The sequence below is a fragment of the Leptodactylus fuscus genome, chromosome 9 (genome assembly GCF_031893055.1).
Source record: "Leptodactylus fuscus isolate aLepFus1 chromosome 9, aLepFus1.hap2, whole genome shotgun sequence".
NCBI lineage: Eukaryota > Metazoa > Chordata > Amphibia > Anura > Leptodactylidae > Leptodactylus > Leptodactylus fuscus.
In genome coordinates this window covers 70,697,894-70,715,420 of record NC_134273.1, presented here as the reverse complement: position 1 = coordinate 70,715,420, position 17,527 = coordinate 70,697,894, and the positions used below count along the sequence as shown (strand labels likewise).

The window sequence follows — 17,527 nt, the reverse complement described above, 5'->3', positions numbered from 1 at the left end:
ATAAGACTCCCATTGACTTCAATGACATTTTACAGGCGTATTTTTACACGTGTATTGTGCAAAAATACACACGCGTTTACTCCGTGTGAAGGCTCCTTTATTCTGCACGTGTTAGGGAGCCTTCACACAGAGTTTACGCTCCACTCATTCTGAACGTAAACTTGTTCAGAGTGTGCGGCGTAAAACAGATCCCATTGACTTCTATGGGTGCCAGTATACACGCGCTACCCATTGAAATCAATGGTAGCCTCCCATTGATTTCAATGTGTAGCGCACATAAGCCGGCACCCATTCAAGTCAATGGGATCTGTTTTACGCCGCTCACTCTGAACGAGTTCACGTTCAGAATGTGCAGAGCGTAAACTCCGTGTGAAGGTTTTGCAGTATTATCTACAAATTGTGTGATCGATTAACCTACGGTTTGTAAACCCCGTCCATCTTATGGTTATGCGTGAGGCCTCCGCAATCAGGGAAGGTAATCCTATATGTGCACCATTTTCCTCAACACGGACACACAATTTTGAAATATGGGCCAGCTATTGACTCACAGCCCTGCTGTTAAAGGAGTCTGCAGGCTTATCAATTGATGATATATCCTTAGGATAGGTCATCAACTGAAGACTGTCGGGGGTCTGATTTCTTGGTAAGTGACTGCAGAATTTGGAATAGTGCCGCAGCCTCTTCACACAACATCAAGCATAGCACTCTCCATTGTACAGTGACTTTGCTTGATATTACAGCTCAGCCCCATTCACTTGAACAGGACAGAAAGTGGGAAGACAAGCGAGCAATGACATTTCAAGCAGTTGGGTGTGTTATGTCTTGTAGTCTGGCCCTTATGGGCCATTTACATGGCAGAAACCGAAGAGCAATTTGAGGCGGACTTCATCGTTCATCTGAGCGTAGTCAGCGAGCAAAAGGCACAGGAAAAATGCAGAGGGGTGGAAATTATACGGCAGAAGTTCACCTCAAGTTCCTGTTTTACTTCCAATGTGTGAACATATCCATAGTTTGTCATTGATATCACAGGAAGAGGAGAAAGCTATACAATTTTAGTATACAAATCTTTTTCTGCAGTAGATGTTCCTGGTTGGTATTCTTGGGGTGTCTGATTTGTGTTGGAAATTTGGAGGGGACAGTAAGGGCCGTGCACACTGAGTAAACACGTGCTCATTTTTGCATAATACACGTGTAAAGAATACATGTGTAAAAATCAGACTCCCATTGACTTCAATGACATTTTTTACATGTGTATAAAAAAACGTGCAAAAAAACGTGCGTTTTTTGCACAGTTTTTTGACATGTTTTTTACACATGTAAAAATGGCATCCCATAGACTTCAATCTGTGCCGGCTTACGCACGATACGCATTGAAATCAATGGGTTACAGAGCCTCCCATTGATTTCAATGTGTTACGTGCGTAAGCCGGCACCCATTGAAGTCTATGGGATCTGTTTTGAAGTGCCGTGCTCTGACACGTGTATATGTGTCTAAATGAGCGGTGCGTTACTCCGTGAGAACGGAGCCTAAGACTGAGGCCCCATGTTGCTGAAAAGCAGCTTTTTTGGTTCCAGATTTTGTGGCAGTTTTTTGAACCAACGCCAGGAGTGGATTGAGCAGAAGGGAGAAGTATAAGAACTTCCTTTATATTTGGCAGCAATGGAAACAGAGGAGCCAGAAGAGGGACATACTCGTTCTTATGTTTATATCCCCTATAGCAGCAATGCTAAATAATAAAAATAGCAACTGAACAACCCCTTTAAGGCCGGGGCCCCATGGGCCGGAAACGCCGCAGGAAAAATCGCAGCGTTATACATTATCTGCAAAGTGGATGGGATTCTTGCGAATCCCATCCCCACTTTGTAGAAGAAATTGCAGCGCCGACACGCTGCGATTTCCAAAAACGTGCAGTTTTGGAAATTGCAGCATGTCAATTATATCTACGGAAACACCAGTGGCTTTTCTGTAGATATACTGGTAAGAGAAAGTCCGTGGAGGAAAACTCCATGAGCTTTCACTTCAAAGTGCTGTGGGAAGAACCACAATGCGTTCACGCAGCGGTTCTTCCCGCAGCGCTTAAGCCCGTGGGGCCTTAGCCTTAATACTGTATGTTTTTATTTGGTTTTTGATACTAATCATTGTCTATTTGTTGTATTTTTTGCCATATCCAAGAGACACAAAGTATCATTTATAATAATAAATTAGAGATTTTTTTCATAAATTTGTCTTGTGCAATAAAGAGACAAGATAATTCAAGTATATGTATTTTAATAAAGCATAGTAAAACATTCTTGGTACATCATTGGGGTATAACATATGGACTATATCACAGTCTGGCAGATATGTTGTAGTGCATATGGTTGTTGACCATGTTTTTCCAGAACATTTGCTGTTTGAATTCTGTTTCAGATGGTAGTGGCATGAAATATTTTCAACTTCTAACACAAACCTAGAATGGACATGTCCTTCCAAGCAATAGCAGATACTAGATGATGGAGACACAAAGCTTGCCCAATGATTCAAACCAGGTGTCTCACCATGCAAGCCTATCATGTATTCACAGTATAGCTGACAAGTATCAATGGGAGTCTAACAGCTGGGACCAGCACACTTTGCCTTTACTTAGGGCCAGATTTATGGAGTGAAGAGTGAAACCCGCAGGAGAAGAATGGCCCTAACCCCTTTTCAGCTATTCTGTAGAAGAATAAAATCCTGATTTTCAATGAAATTGTCTGCAATGCAGAATAAGAAAGAAAGGCATTGTTGAAAAGTCTAGAAGTAGCCCTACAAGGAACTGTCATTTGATACCAATTTTTCTGTTGACAGTCTCCCTTTAAATTTTGGGACATTCCCTTGGTTAGGTTCTAGTTCTTGTACAAGATTCCTTTTAGTCACCACTGCTTCATGCAGCTCTCATCGAAATAATATGCTGTTGTATTCGTGTAACAAAATCATAATATGGAATTGTAATATGTTGCACTTAGCTTTACTGATCACAATACTGTTACATTATATACACCTGTAAAACTTGTACCATTCTGCCAGCAAAATACATAACGGATTGCTAAGATACATGTATATGAATACAATACGTATGAAAATACATCTATATACTGTATAGTTGAGTGATATAGCTAGAGGAAAAAGTCCTACAGTATAAAATAAAATGTCTTGTAATAAAATAGGGTGCAAATGTTCCACATGTCAAGAAAAAAAGTTTTTACATTAGGAAAATCCAAAAAATGTTAAAGGGGGTCTGTCACCAGAAACAATGTGTTCCCCGTGTAAATTGGGGCCTCCGTTTCCAAGATAATACTGTTTTTCTCAATATGCAGATCAGCTCTTTGGAGCAATGATGGTGTTGCTGTTTATTTGTATGGAGCAATGGCGATACCCTCATTGCACCAAATAGCTTGTTTGCATATTGACCAAAGCAGCAATATATTGGCAATGTGCGGCACATATGACGTCTGTCCAGAGACAGTACCAGTACATAGTGTATGCCAAGCACAAATTAATGGTGTATACCAAACCAAAGCCAAGTCATATCTCAGAGAAGGTGAAATGATAGCTAGATTTTCACTAAAATGATACATTTATCATCCAAGAACCCCCGTCTGTCCAGCTGCCATACCCTGCCATACCCTTCTTAATAAATAATAGACCCCCCATGGATGCACATTATCAATCAATGTGCTGGAAGGAAGACAACCTGACTCTACTACAATAGACCTTGTGACATGATGATAGGAATAATAGTGTCAAATCTAGTTCCTGTAACCATTCACAGCTGCAGTCTCACAGCACTGGTTAAACTCAATACAAAATGCATAGAAAGTGATCAGATAGATTGTGCAAATACACACAATGGCTCTTATGACGTTTTATGACTGTGGTTTTCCCATGTCAAAGCTCTTTTTACTCCTCCATCGCAGCAGTTTGATGAAATTAAGGCTGGCATTGAAGATTTTGTCATGGTGGAAGACCATTTTGTAGAAGGTGTCGATGGGAAGGTCACCATTAGGATCGGCATATTTTAATGTCGTCATCGGTGTGTAGAGATTGTTTGTCTGGTGACGGAATGGAGGATTTTCTGCCAAAATAATTTTCATTGTATGCTGTTGATAAAAGAAAATTATGTTATATATATTGAATGATATATAAAACTGTTCTTCCTCAAATTCACAGTTCCATCCCTGCCAAGCCTTAGGGAATGTAGAAAGGTGCAAATGTACCCAAGGCAGCTGCAGGTAAGCCTTTAAATGCCGAAAAGCTGTGTTTTTTGTTATATGTAACATATACATATATGTACTGTATATACTGTTTTATGAAAAACCTGGGTGGAAATGTAGTTACAAACACCAGAATGTTGATTTGATCTACAGAAAAAAAAATTAGAGTCCCTGGAGCAAATACTACGCAAAAATTCTTGCAACTGCCTTTTTTGTGCCACCCACTCCACATGCCTAGAAAGGAGTGCGCTGGGGGTGAGGTGGGACCAGAAAACAGGCATACATGATAAAGGATGTCTACTCCAGCTATGAGTTGGCATATACTTCAAATCTGGTGCATGGCCCGGCAGAAGGTGTTACCTAAGTCCTATCCCTAATATAGGCCACTAGAGATGAGCGAACAGTGAAATATTCGAGATTCAATATTCGTTTCGAATAGCCCCTCAATATTCGACTATTCAAACGAATATCGAACCCCATTATAGTCTATGGGAAAAAATGCTCGTTTCAGGGGAAACCACTATTTGACTAAAGGAGAGTCACCAAGTCCATGAGTAGCACGAGGAGCGCTGTGCAGTTAAAGCGCATGGACCCCATTATAGTCTATGGGGTCCGTGCGCTTTAACTGCACAGTGCTTGCAGTTGTGCTGATAGAAAGTAAGCTCCCTCGTAACCGCAAGCTGCCAGCTCTCCCGACTAGCAAAGACGAGCCTGCAGCAAATCAACGCTGGTTCTGCAGCAGGCTCGTCCTTGCTAGTCAGGAGAGCTGGCAGCTTGCTGTTACGAGGTAGTTGTCTTTTTTGTCATAGGAATGCATTGACCAGCGTTGATTGGCCAGTGTACAGTATTCGGCCAATCAACGCTGGTCCTGCCGGAGGCTTGTCTGTGAGGAGGCGGAGTCTAAAATCGGACCACAATGGAGACTGCTGTGGGTCGATCTTAGACTCCGCCTCCGGCAGAACCAGAGTTGATTTGCCGAATACTGTACACTGGCCAATCAACGCTGGTCAATTCATTCCTATAAGAAAAAGTAAGCTCACTCGTAACAGCAAACTGCCAGCTCTCCCGACTAGCAAGGACGGGCCTTCTGCAGAACCAGCGCTGATTGACTAAATGCTATACACTGTATAGCATTCGGACAATCAACGCTGGCTCTGAATGGAATATTTACTGCGAATAGCTAGTAGTATTCGATCGAGTTCGAATACCGTAGTATTCGATCGAATACCTACTCGATCGAATACTACTTGCTCCTCTCTATAGGCCACCAATTTTAGATCAGTGGGGGGTCAACATTTACCTGGCCATACCATGGTAGATATAACATCCCAACTGAATAGGGCTTCAATTGGACCAGTATAGTCAGTATTTGAGCTTTTTTGTTGACCTGTAGTGCCATCACATGATGACTGCAAGAACTTGTAGCTATTCTACCAACCACAGCATGAGTGAGACATCTCAGTGGGTTCAGCTGAGAGGTATAGCTTGCAGTTCTAACCTCTGCCACATCTTCAGCTGTCTGTCCTAAGCTTTGGAAGATTGATTTGTAGTTTTTAAGATAGACATTAGTAAACATGTCCGCAGTCTCCGTATCTGCTGCAGAAAGGTCCATCTTCATTCCATCTTCAAAGACTTTCCTTTCAAACTCTGTGATCACTGGACCAGGCTCAATGAGGCTCAACCTGGAATATAGTAAAAGCTCAATTGTTATAAAGACACTGACACGTCACATCTACGATCTACTCAACGATTATGTTCGGAAGGGTCACACAAACACTGAAATATAATTTACCCTAATGCTCTTCAGCCTACTATAAAAATTCTCTGAAATGATCAAAACAGTCTGAATTTACCGATTCCACATCACTCTTAAAGGGAACCAGTAGGGCTATTTGGACCATTAAACAACGACCCACAGGGTTTTAGTGGCCAAAATCACCCTATTACAAAGCTATCTTTGCCCACAATACAAATAAAAAAGCTTTATACTAATCCTACGATTGTATTCCTGACATCTCGGCATCAGTGCGCATGCCTCGGACCCCGACACTTCTGCAGTGATGCTGGGGTGTATGTCCTCTGCTTTACTGAAGAACCACGTAGACACTGGGAGGGCCAGAGATTAGTCCAGTGAGACTCATCTCTAGCTAAATATAAAGGTTTGTTTTTTTTAAACGTGGGCATGGATGGATATAAAACAGGGCGATTTAGGACATTAAACCCCCAGTCTATCCCCCTACTGCTTATGAGAGGTTGTGTCGAGTGGGCCCCTCTATGATCAACATGATTTATCAACCCCTATCCTCTCTAGAGGGTCTGGTGCCCCCTGTCCATAGATATATGACCAGATGGGAAGAGGCCCAACCTCTGCTCAATAGCAGATAATATGGACACATGCATCTAAATCGTATGAACTCCTAATGCATTGGTACTAGAGATGAGCCAACAGTAAAATGTTCGAGGTTCGATATTCGTTTCGAGTAGCCCCTCAATATTCGACTACTCGAATCGAATATCAAACCCTATTATAGTCCATGGAGGGAAAATGCTCGTTTCAGGGGTAGGCAACATTCGATCAAATTACACTTACCAAGTCCACGAGTGAGGGTCGGGCTGGATCCTCTGAGAAGTCTTCTCCTTGCAGCTTCCCCACCGCGTCTTCCGGCTCTGAATTCACTCTGCTAGGCATCGGGCCTGGGCAGAGCCGACTGCGCATGCCCGCACTACAAGCGGACATGCGCAGTCGGCTCTGCCCAGGCCCGATGCCTGGCAGAGTGAATTCAGAGGCAGAAGACGCCGCGGGGAAGCTGCACAGAGAAGACTTCTAAAGGTAGGAGAAGAACCAGCGTTGATTGGCCGACTGTATAGCATTCGGCCAATCAATGCTGGTTCTGCATCAAACTTTTACATTCGAATAGCGAGTGGTACTTGATCGAGTATGAGTATTTCGAATACCGTAGTATTCAATCGAACACCTACTCAATCGAGTACAACTCGCTCATCTCTAATTGGTACCACACCCCCACCCGCCAACATTCTCTAAATCCTGTGCTTCCTTCAGTTTGTTGGAGATGTAACTCCGTTGTGGAAACCCTCCACTACATCTTTCGGGACTGCAACTTGATACAGACTTCTAGAAAGAGGTGGAAGTTATTACTGATTGCTTTCCAATGGACGCCCTCAACCATTGGCTTAAATTACCCCCTAGACATCTGGGCAAGAAATCCACCAAGTCCATGTCAAATGTTCGACTTGGGGCCCCGCCATTCCTAGTTACGCCACTGGGCATGGCATGCATTTTTCCCTTGAAACCTATCATTTGTAAGCATTGTGAAGAGAAGTAGAAGGCCCTGTATATAAAAAAAGAAAAACATCTTTGCTTCACTGTCAGGAAGGAGGAGAGAAACAACACTTACTGCAGCTTGAATTTCAGGGCTTGTATTGCTAAACTTTCACAGAATCCTTCAACGGCAAACTTGGAGGCAGCGTAGACATCATTAAACAAAATACCTGCAAGAAAGGGAACGAATGTTCAAAAACACCAAAAAAAAATTCTGCCAAGTTTCATCATGTCTTGATCTAAAGGTAACATTTACAACAATGGAAATTTGCTCCATTGGTAGAAACACTTATAAATTGTGCCGTAATATTTTATTTGGGTAATTAAACGTGTTCACTATCATCCTATGGAGAAATGTAAGCACGCCATATTCCCATGCTTCATATCATAAGAAGGTCTATGCCTCTAACCAACATGCAAACGGGTGGGAAAAAATTGTATCAGGATGAGTGTTTACATCAATGGACAGTTTAACATGGAAAGGAAATTCAATGGAGTCTAATGTCATAGGGCACTGTGGAAACAAATATGGACTATGATGTGGACTATATCAACTGTGGACAGTGTCCCTTTAACATTGCCCTGACAGGGGTATATGGGGTACAGAGCTAGCAGTAGCTACCAGGCCCTATTTAAAATATACCACTATTCTAAATAACACAAGGTCATAGAGATTTAACATTGGGGTCCTGGAGCTTCAGGTAATGCCTCAGTCCCTGTTGGCATATTCAGAAGATGTGCTTTACATTTGCAGCCATAGTCCTACAAAGGTCACCGTACCTTGTATCCCCATTACACTGCTGATAATGACTATGTGGCCGTTCTTCCTCTTTTTCATATCTGGGAGGATTTCCTTCAGCAGTCTGACTAGTCCAAAGAAATTTGTATCCATCACAGTCTTCATTTCTTCAATGCTTTGACATTCAATAGGTCCGATGAGCCCGACTCCTGCATTGCTAACTGTGGACATAAAGAATTTGTCACATATTAGACACATTTCAGTCAGTACTCAAATCTATACGTTATTTCTAATCGTTCTTATTGTGGTAAAGGAAGTCTAGTTATATAGTTAAAGTGATGGCTTTTATTTATGGGAAATACACAAATCTGTTTTCCAATGCCTCTGCTTGCTGCCCTCTAGGGGTCGCCCTCTTAAACATCATGCATAACTTTTTCAACATGATGCGAGTAGAGCGAAAATGGCTTTGTAAGTCTCCATACGCCTGCAAAGGTGCTCTCTCCTTAAGGAGTGATGATATCCTCAGAACCTGGTCTAGAAGTCTCTCATCTCTGCCAAACCAGTTTTCCCTATGCTGTGCTGATGAGATCCAACAAATTGAAACAGCGCTGTCCACAGCTGGGACTCTGTTCCTTTTGGAATAGATTTACTGGTTTGGCTAAACCTCGCATTATAGCAATAGGCTTGTTGAAAAAGTAATGCATGATGTTTAAGGTGGCTGTCCTTAGAAGGTTTTCCTAATGACATCCTGGAAAACAGATTTGCATATTTCCCATAATCCCCCAGTGACCCGAAAATGGCTTTTTAAGTCTCCATATGCCCGCAAAGGTTCTCTCTCCTTAAGGAGTTTTATTTAGACATTTAAAGTCACTATTAATCATTTTTCCATCTGTTTCAGTTTCTGAGGGCTTGTTTTTTTGGAACACGTATTTTTTAATAGTCCCATTTTGTGATACTTACACAAACTGAATGTAGTTTCCCCATCATTCCCATCATTTAAGTGTTTACCATTTAAACAGATGCTAGACATTTTGGATTTTTTTGTTCGTTTTTTTAACAACAAACACAATTTTTATAGAAAAAAAATCGCTTTTGCGTCACTATATTATGTGAATTATAACTTATTTATTTTCTTGTGCAAACTCTAGTAGGTACATATACATATAGGCAACAATGGGGGCTTTTGTCCAACTTCAGTGTGCCCCGTGGAAGTGAATGGAGCATGTTGGGAGTTGTACTATGACTTTACGGGTTGGAAGGGGTTAAAGAGATACCCATTGTATGTTTGATGGAAGTATTGTATTCTACCTCACTGTTGTCTGGCATAAAGGGAAGTCGCAGTATTTGCCTTGGGCACAGATAATACAATGTAAACCTAAAGCAGCAGGTGCTTAGTGCGCAGCAAATATTTGTTTATGCACACGCTGTTACAATATTAATATACTGATATGTATTGGTTCCGTGAGAAACGGGGATAGAGAAAATCTAGAGCAATATACCGTACTTAAAGATTTCTTTACTTTTTACAAACGTGAGTGAAATGTGTTCACTAGAAATTGTGTCATCGCTTTTTACAATAAGGTCTATTGAGGACAAATGTGCATTGTTATCACTGCGCTGTCTTATGTTATCTGCTTTTTGATCCAATCAATGTACTTTTTATATCAATAGGACAAGGAAGAAAATTTTAAGCAACAGATAATAATATAATGTCACGGACAAAGCATTGTTAAGCGGTGATCAATCCTGCCAAGCCTATGTATAGATGATTTTGATGAACCAAAACCTATGAAAACGGATGATTGAAGTGAGTAGCACAACCCATGAAAAAAGTCATATTCTTATATTTATTTTATTTTTATCTAAATAAGTTAGAAATTTTGGGATTCATTTCGATTATATGTTGATATCAAATGGAGTGCGTAGAAAAAAAATTCACACATTTTTGAAAACACAGCTTTTTTTTTCTGCAATGTGTGGATGAGATTAAGACTAACACCCCACGGGATGATCCGCAGTGCTAAAGCACTCTGGGAAAAACTGCGTTGGGAATGCATTGCAGTTCTTCCCGCAGCACTTTAAACAGAAAGTTCACTGAGTTTTCCTCCATAGACTTTCTTTTCCCATTATATCTACAGGGAAGCCACCGGTGTTTCCGTAGAAATTATTGACCTGCTGTGATTTCCAAAATTGCGCCAGTTTTGGAAATTGCAGCATGTCCGCGCTGCGGTTTTTACTGCAAAGTGGGGATGGGATTCGCATAAATCCCATCCACTTTGCAAGTACTGTAACACGCCTCGATTTTTCCATAGGTATAATTGACATGCTGTGATTTCCAAAACTGTTGCGGTTTTGGGAATTGCAGCATGTCAATTATACCTATGGAAACGCCATAGCCTTTAGCCTGGGGCCTCATGGACCGGAAACGCCGCGATTTGCCCGCAGTGGAAATGCCGCGGGAAGAATCGCAGCATTATACAATATCTGCAAAGTGGATGGGATTCATGCGAATCCCATGCCCACTTTAATTTCAAACCAGCGCGGCTTTGGAAATTGCAGCATGTCAATTATATCTATGGAAAAGCCGGATGGCTTTCCCGTAGATATAATGGTAACAGAAAGTCCTCGGAGGAAAACTCCATGAACTTTCTGTTCAAAGCGTTGCGGGAAGGAAAGTGATGCGTTCCCGCCGTAGTTTTTCTCGCAGTGCTTTAGCGCTGCATATCATCCTGTGGGGCCTTAGCCTCCACTATTCCTGAGCAATCAGTGCAGTTAGCTTTGGTACCTGATATGATAAAGTCTCCACTGCCAAGTGGGTGGTCCTAAGCCAAAGCAATAAATAGATGTGGTTCTAAGCACTGTCACAGTCCATCTCTGATTGGACGGTGTCAATCATTCCCCTTTGTCTGCTCTGTAGACACTGAGGCACCTGACTTCCTAATTACATCATGGAAGACAGATTTGCATATTCTTCCCATGGTCCCTTGCAAAGTGGAGTGTTAAAGGCTTAATAAGTCTCCACACACCTATATGGTGGTCTCTCCCCAAGGAGTGACGATATCCCCCTAACCCTGTCTAAGCCTCTCACCACTACCAGGTTAGTCTTCTCTACACCGGGTTGACGAGATGCAATAACATCGAAATGGCCGTCCTCGTTTGAGAGACTATACCTGGTAATAATCCCAGCATCATTGCAAAATAAAGGCGTCTTGGAAGGTTGAGCATGATGTTAAAGGGAGCTATTGGGCTATATCACTGAGACTCTGTCTTCCTAATTACAGTCCTATGAAAAAGTTTGGGCACCCCTATTAATCTTAATCATTTTTAGTTCTAAATATTTTGGTGTTTGCAGCAGCCATTTCAGTTTGATATATCTAATAACTGATGGACACAGTAATATTTCAGGATTGAAATGCGGTTTATTGTACTAACAGAAAATGCGCAATATGCATTAAACCAAAATTTGACCGGTGCAAAAATATGTTCACCTCAACAGAAAAGTGACATTAATATTTAGTACATCCTCCTTTTGCAAAGATAACAGCCTCTAGTCGCTTCCTGTAGCTTTTAATCAGTTCCTGGATCCTGGATGAAGGGATTTTGGACCATTTCTTTCTACAAAACAATTCAAGTTCAGTTAAGTTAGATGGTCGCCGAACATGGACAGCCCGCTCTCAAATGATCTGAAAACAAAGATTGTTCAACATAGTTGTTCAGGGGAAGGATACAAAACGTTATCTCAGAGATTTAACCTGTCAGTTTCCACTGTGAGGAACATAGTAAGGAGATGGAAGACCACAGGGACAGTTCTTGTTAAGCCCAGAAGTGGCAGGCCAAGAAAAATATCAGAAAGGCAGAGAAGAAGAATGGTGAGAACAGTCAAGGACAATCCACAGACCACCTCCAAAGAGCTGCAGCATCATCTTGCTGCAGATGGTGTCACTGTGCATCGGTCAACTATACAGCGCACTTTGCACAAATAGAAGCTGTATGGGAGAGTGATGAGAAAGAAGCCGTTTCTGCACGTACGCCACAAATAGAGTTGCCTGAGGTATGCAAAAGCACATTTGGAGAAGCCAACTTCATTTTGGAAACAAAGATTGAGTTGTTTGGTTATAAAAAAAGGCGTTATGCATGGCGTCCAAAAAGAAACAGCATTCCAAGAAAAACACTTGCTACCCACTGTAAAATTTGGTGGAGGTTCCATCATGCTTTGGGGCTGTGTGGCCAATGCCGGCATCGGGAATCTTGTTAAAGTTGAGGGTCGCATGGATTCCACTCAGTATCAGCAGATTCTTGAGAATAATGTTCAAGAATCAGTGACGAAGTTGAAGTTACGCCGGGGATGGATATTTCAGCAAGACAATGATCCAAAACACTGCTCCAAATCGACTCAGGCATTCATGCAGAGGAACAATTACAATGTTCTGGAATGGCCATCCCAGTCCCCAGACCTGAATATCATTGAACATCTGTGGGATGATTTGAAGCGGGCTGTCCATGCTCGGCCACCATCAAACTTAACTGAACTTGAATTGTTTGTCCAAAATACCTTTATCCAGGATCCAGGAACTGATTAAAAGCTACAGGAAGCGACTAGAGGCTGTTATCTTTGCAAAAGGAGGATCTACTAAATATTAATGTCACTTTTCTGTTGAGGTGCCCATACTTTTGCACCGGTCAAATTTTGGTTTAATGCATATTGCACATTTTCTGTTAGTACAATAAACCTCATTTCAATCCTGAAATATTACTGTGTCCATCAGTTATTAGATATATCAAACTGAAATGGCTGCTGCAAACACCAAAATATTTAGAACTAAAAATGATTAAGATTAATAGGGGTGCCCAAACTTTTTCATAGGACTGTATATCAGGGAAGACAGGCTTGCACATTCCAGTGAGCGCTCTCTATTGGTTTGCAACACTGAGGCACCTGACTTCCTAATTACATCATGGAAGACAGGTTTGCATATTCTTCCCATGGTCCCTGTAGACTGTAGAGAGTCTAATTAGCCTATCAGGCACCTCAACTAACCTCAGAAGAGCAGCACCTATTCAATGAACGAACTGGAGTTGTTGGAAGTGAAAAAAGGAACTCCTGAAATGCAATAAGTAGTTTGCAAAAATCCTAGGTATCCTTTAATGTCAATGGGAACAAAAGTCTATTGTGTAGGGCGGCCTGACTGCTTTTGTTTTAGCTGCTCAATCCTTTGTTTTCCCAGAATTAAGCATCAGTCTGGTAGCAGCTGATCCTCCACTCCCCCCTATGCATGTTGAGCAGGGATATGTTATTACTGACCCCTTACATTGTATAGACAGACACATTTCTCTTACCTAAGATGTCCACTCTGCGATCTGGGATGCTATTGACGCAGTCTCTAATGGACTCTTCGCAGCACACATCCAGCTGTTTGATCTCCAGTGTCTTCCCCACACAGCCTTCCGCGGCATGCACCAGGTCATCCTGCTTTGCCAAATTTCTCATTGTTGCATAAACTGCACATAAAGAAATGTCAGGGTTATTTTCAAAGCAATATAGCAATGGGTTCAGTCTTCACAACAGAAATGCACAGCACTTTGTATTATGCAGGTACTAACACCATTGTAGGCTGGGTTCACACCGTCCTTATATATTGTGTTGTGTTGCTTTCATTGGCTTAATACACAGTTAGGCCCCATACACAAGCCTGTAGTTGTTTTTGTATACTGTCCTTAATTGTGGTTAGTATACAGAGCCATTCAAGTCTTTGGACAGATGCACACGTCCATAGGTTTTACTCATCAGTGACCGGGCCATAGAAACATCATAGAGTATGCCCTATTCTTGTCTATATTTGCAGCACAGACTCCCAGATACAAGTGCAGGGGATCATACAAATCTTTTTGTGGAACAATAGTAGTGAGGACACGTTTTTTTGTGGATCAGTATTTGTGGACAGTAAAAACCACTATGGCCGAGTGCATGTAGCCCAAGGGGGCGTTCACACTTTCCGTTGGTGACCGTCAGTGTCCGTTGCTATTGTCTGCTATAAGATTTTAGCAACGGACACTAGCAGAACCATCAGAAATTCGTTAAAATTTACATTCATTTCAATGGTATTTTACCTTGTGTCCATTGATATCCATTTACAACCAATCCGTCACATGCAGGACTTTTGTGTCCGTTAAGAAAAACGGTTTCATAACGGATGTTAAGCATCCGTTATTTTTTAATATTAAAGTATATGGGTAACGGATAGGTGTCCGTTAGTGTCCATTTTCTACTGTCCATTATTTTCTGCACATGCTCAGAAAGCAGAAACAAAGAAAAGCAAAAAACAAAACAAAATGGACAGTAATAAAAACGGACACTAACTGATGCTAATGTGGGCGGGTTCACACCTGCGCCCAGTCTCTGCTTTCGGGTTTCCGTCTTCTGCTGAGAGAAACTGGACAGGAGACGGAAACCCAGCGGTAGTTTTCAAACCCATTCACTTGAATGGGTTTGCAAAGTGACCGCCCGTGAGCGTCTTCTGTCTCTCCGCGGCAAAACCGTCCTGAATTTGTGCCCAGTTAAAGAAAAACGGTTTTACCTCGGAGACACTCACGGGCGGTCAGTTTGCAAACCCATTCAAGTGAATGGCTTTGAAAACTGACCACCGGGTTTCCGTCTCCTGTCCAGTTTCACTCTGCAGAAAATGGAAACCCAAAAGCGGAGACCAGGTGGAGGTGTGAACCCACATTATGTCCACTCACATTAGTTTCAGGGGATGGGATCGCTCTATTAGGACCTGCTAAGTATCACGTCCACATAGACTAACAATTACAAGGATCCTTATAGAGTATGCCCTGGTGTAATTATTTTGCTGGAGTATAAGGAATGATGTATTGTGTAATGTCTCCAATAAATCAGATAGATAGAGTATGTTACATAAATCTATAAACATGGTCACATCAGGGTTAATATCTGTCTTTGGTCTGCAGTTTTCTGTGGTTTAGTCCAATTCTCAAATCTGGATTATGAGCGTTATGTCGGATTGCCAGGGAGTTAGTATGTTGAGAATCTGGTGCAACCAGACTTTAACCCATTTCATCCTTAAGGATATGCCGGGAATAGCGAGATAATCAAAGGAGACAACAACCCCAAGTCTAAGCACCTAAATGAATTAATGCACAACCTGCAATGCGAAACTCCATGTCCACCAGGGGGCTCTAGTGTGACGTAGACTTTGGTGCTTTCCAAATTTTAGGAGGAAACCTATGGCTATACAGTGACCCGGATTTATTATTGTGGATATGACATTTTGACTCTTGTAGTTTAGTTGAAATCTTTTTGACTTTCTAGACATGGAAAACCCCATTGTTTCCACAGGAATAATTGACAGGTTGCGATTTGGGAATGGGGAGCTTTTGGACCCTCACTCTCCTCATCTCCTAATCACCCCTGCAAATCTGACGTTTATACCTGATCCTCAAAACTCCTTTGCGGCTAAGGTCCCAAGTAGCGGGCCGCAGCAACAAAAGCACCACGAGAAAAACAGCGGCGGCAACACATCATTGTTTTTCCTGCAGATTACCAAAACTGTGACATTGCATCGTATCCAGATTTTTTGCAAGGTTTGGATGGGATTCACAACAGGATTCAGGTTTCCTTTCGGAGAGTCTGTGGGTTTCCTCAGGTAACCGCTTTTATATGTGTATAGGTTTCTGTTCAGCGGACTTCCCGGCCAGAAACCCGAACGCAGATGTGAACTGGACCTAACCCAGATGTTAGTGGAGAAGTTCTTTATTGAGATCCAGAATGCCAATGCGTTTTGGAGTGTAACAACCGCTTTATCAAGTTCAATATCGGAGCATAGTAATAATAGTCAATGGAGTCCGGGTATAACCACGGTTTTAGCAGTCCGGCACTTGAAGGGCTGAGATCTGGATGGCTACTTAGTTAAGTTATAAAGTTTATCTGGGAATATGATGACGCTGGAATTGCAATCTTACAAGTTGGCACTTACATATGGCATTTAACAGATACTAATACACAGCCTACAGCCATACACGTATAGGTAGATGATTATGAGTCAATGTAATTTGCCTACTGAACGTTCAGACATGATAACGGACTGCTCTCCCATTCTATGTAACATGACCGGACCTGGTCATACATTTTTGAGCGCATAAGCAAACTGATATCTGGTATAAAGCGATAGATTATACTAAATGGAAGTGGTTGCAGCACAACAATACAGCCTGGTGTAATATACAGCAGAGATTTGATCCTTATAACTAGTAATACCGCTCAATAGATGCAGTTCTACTGAGGTTACCATTTATAGGTCTATATATATATGTCCTGGGCATCACCCTATGGATTGCTCAGCTTACCTTTGAATCTCTTCTGTTCGTCCTTGGCCAGCTTGGCAGCAATGGCCAGACCTATTCCCGATGAGCATCCTGTAACGAGGACGTTCTTCAGAGCCATTGCTATATCTCAGGCCTCTCTGTATACAAGACGTATCAACATGAACCAAGTGTAGCAAGAGAAATGTTACTTGTGGGCTTAAGTCCTCGCTCCTTACTGCTTTATCTGGATCCAGGCTGCGTCAGCACAGCTAAAAATGCAAACCTGCACATTTTGTGGCTAAAGCTGGATAATCTCTCTTCTGACATTAATGTGGGTGAGCAGTATAATGACATAATCTGGATAGGCAGGGCATGGGGAGGCGGAAAGGGTAGAGCAGAGGTTGAGATAGGCTACGGTCTTTAGTTTTCCTGGATGGTTCATTGCTATTCTAATATTAGATATAGAACAGGGCCGTATTGTTGCGCATACGAGTCACTTGTCACATGGCCGGTTTAAGAACCGTGACCTCTCCGTGACTGCTATTGTAATATAATCCTATTCTTTTGAAAGTGGATGTGATTCTACCACAGCACACAAGGCTCATTTTATTCTTCTGGTTAGTCCAATGTTACATGTGTATAATGTTATGTAGCCATTTTATTTGGTTGATCAGTTGTGTAATCTGGAATAGATTCTTTTTCCAGTAACAGTCCCATTAGACTCTATGTTAGCGATGTCTCTGCACCCCTGGACTCACACTAGGGAACAGGACACCTTAGTTGGGAAGATGACGGCGTGCCTTCATGCAACATTATCTTTGGGTCTTTTAATTTTTGAAAAAATTATTTTGTAGGGGCACCCCATAAGGAATGTATCTAGTATAGCAGCTCAACCT

The 17,527-nt window shown here is 41.9% G+C and overlaps 1 protein-coding gene across 1 annotated transcript; it reads right to left on the bottom strand.

The window, feature by feature from the left end:
- Nucleotides 1-3,717: 3,717 nt before the first annotated feature.
- LOC142218530 (retinol dehydrogenase 8-like) lies at nt 3,718-16,777 on the bottom strand. The gene is made up of 6 exons (XM_075287299.1): nt 16,674-16,777; nt 13,650-13,811; nt 8,354-8,533; nt 7,650-7,743; nt 5,732-5,915; nt 3,718-4,119 (listed from the first exon to the last, which is right to left on the bottom strand). Exons 1-6 carry the CDS (start codon nt 16,768-16,770, stop codon nt 3,886-3,888), a joined length of 951 nt encoding a protein of 316 aa, XP_075143400.1. The 5' UTR covers nt 16,771-16,777; the 3' UTR covers nt 3,718-3,885.
- Nucleotides 16,778-17,527: the final 750 nt, after the last annotated feature.

Bases quoted from the DNA above. Each gene is read 5' to 3' on its own strand.
- LOC142218530 (XM_075287299.1), bottom strand. From the start codon at position 16,770: ATGGCTCTGAAGAACGTCCTCGTTACAGGATGCTCATCGGGAATAGGT. The intron at 7,744-8,353 runs GTACGGTGACCT...CCTTTCTTGCAG, and splicing joins CAGTGTAATGGGGATACAAG to GTATTTTGTTTAATGATGTC. The intron at 4,120-5,731 runs GTTAGAACTGCA...TTTTATCAACAG, and splicing joins CAGCTGAAGATGTGGCAGAG to CATACAATGAAAATTATTTT.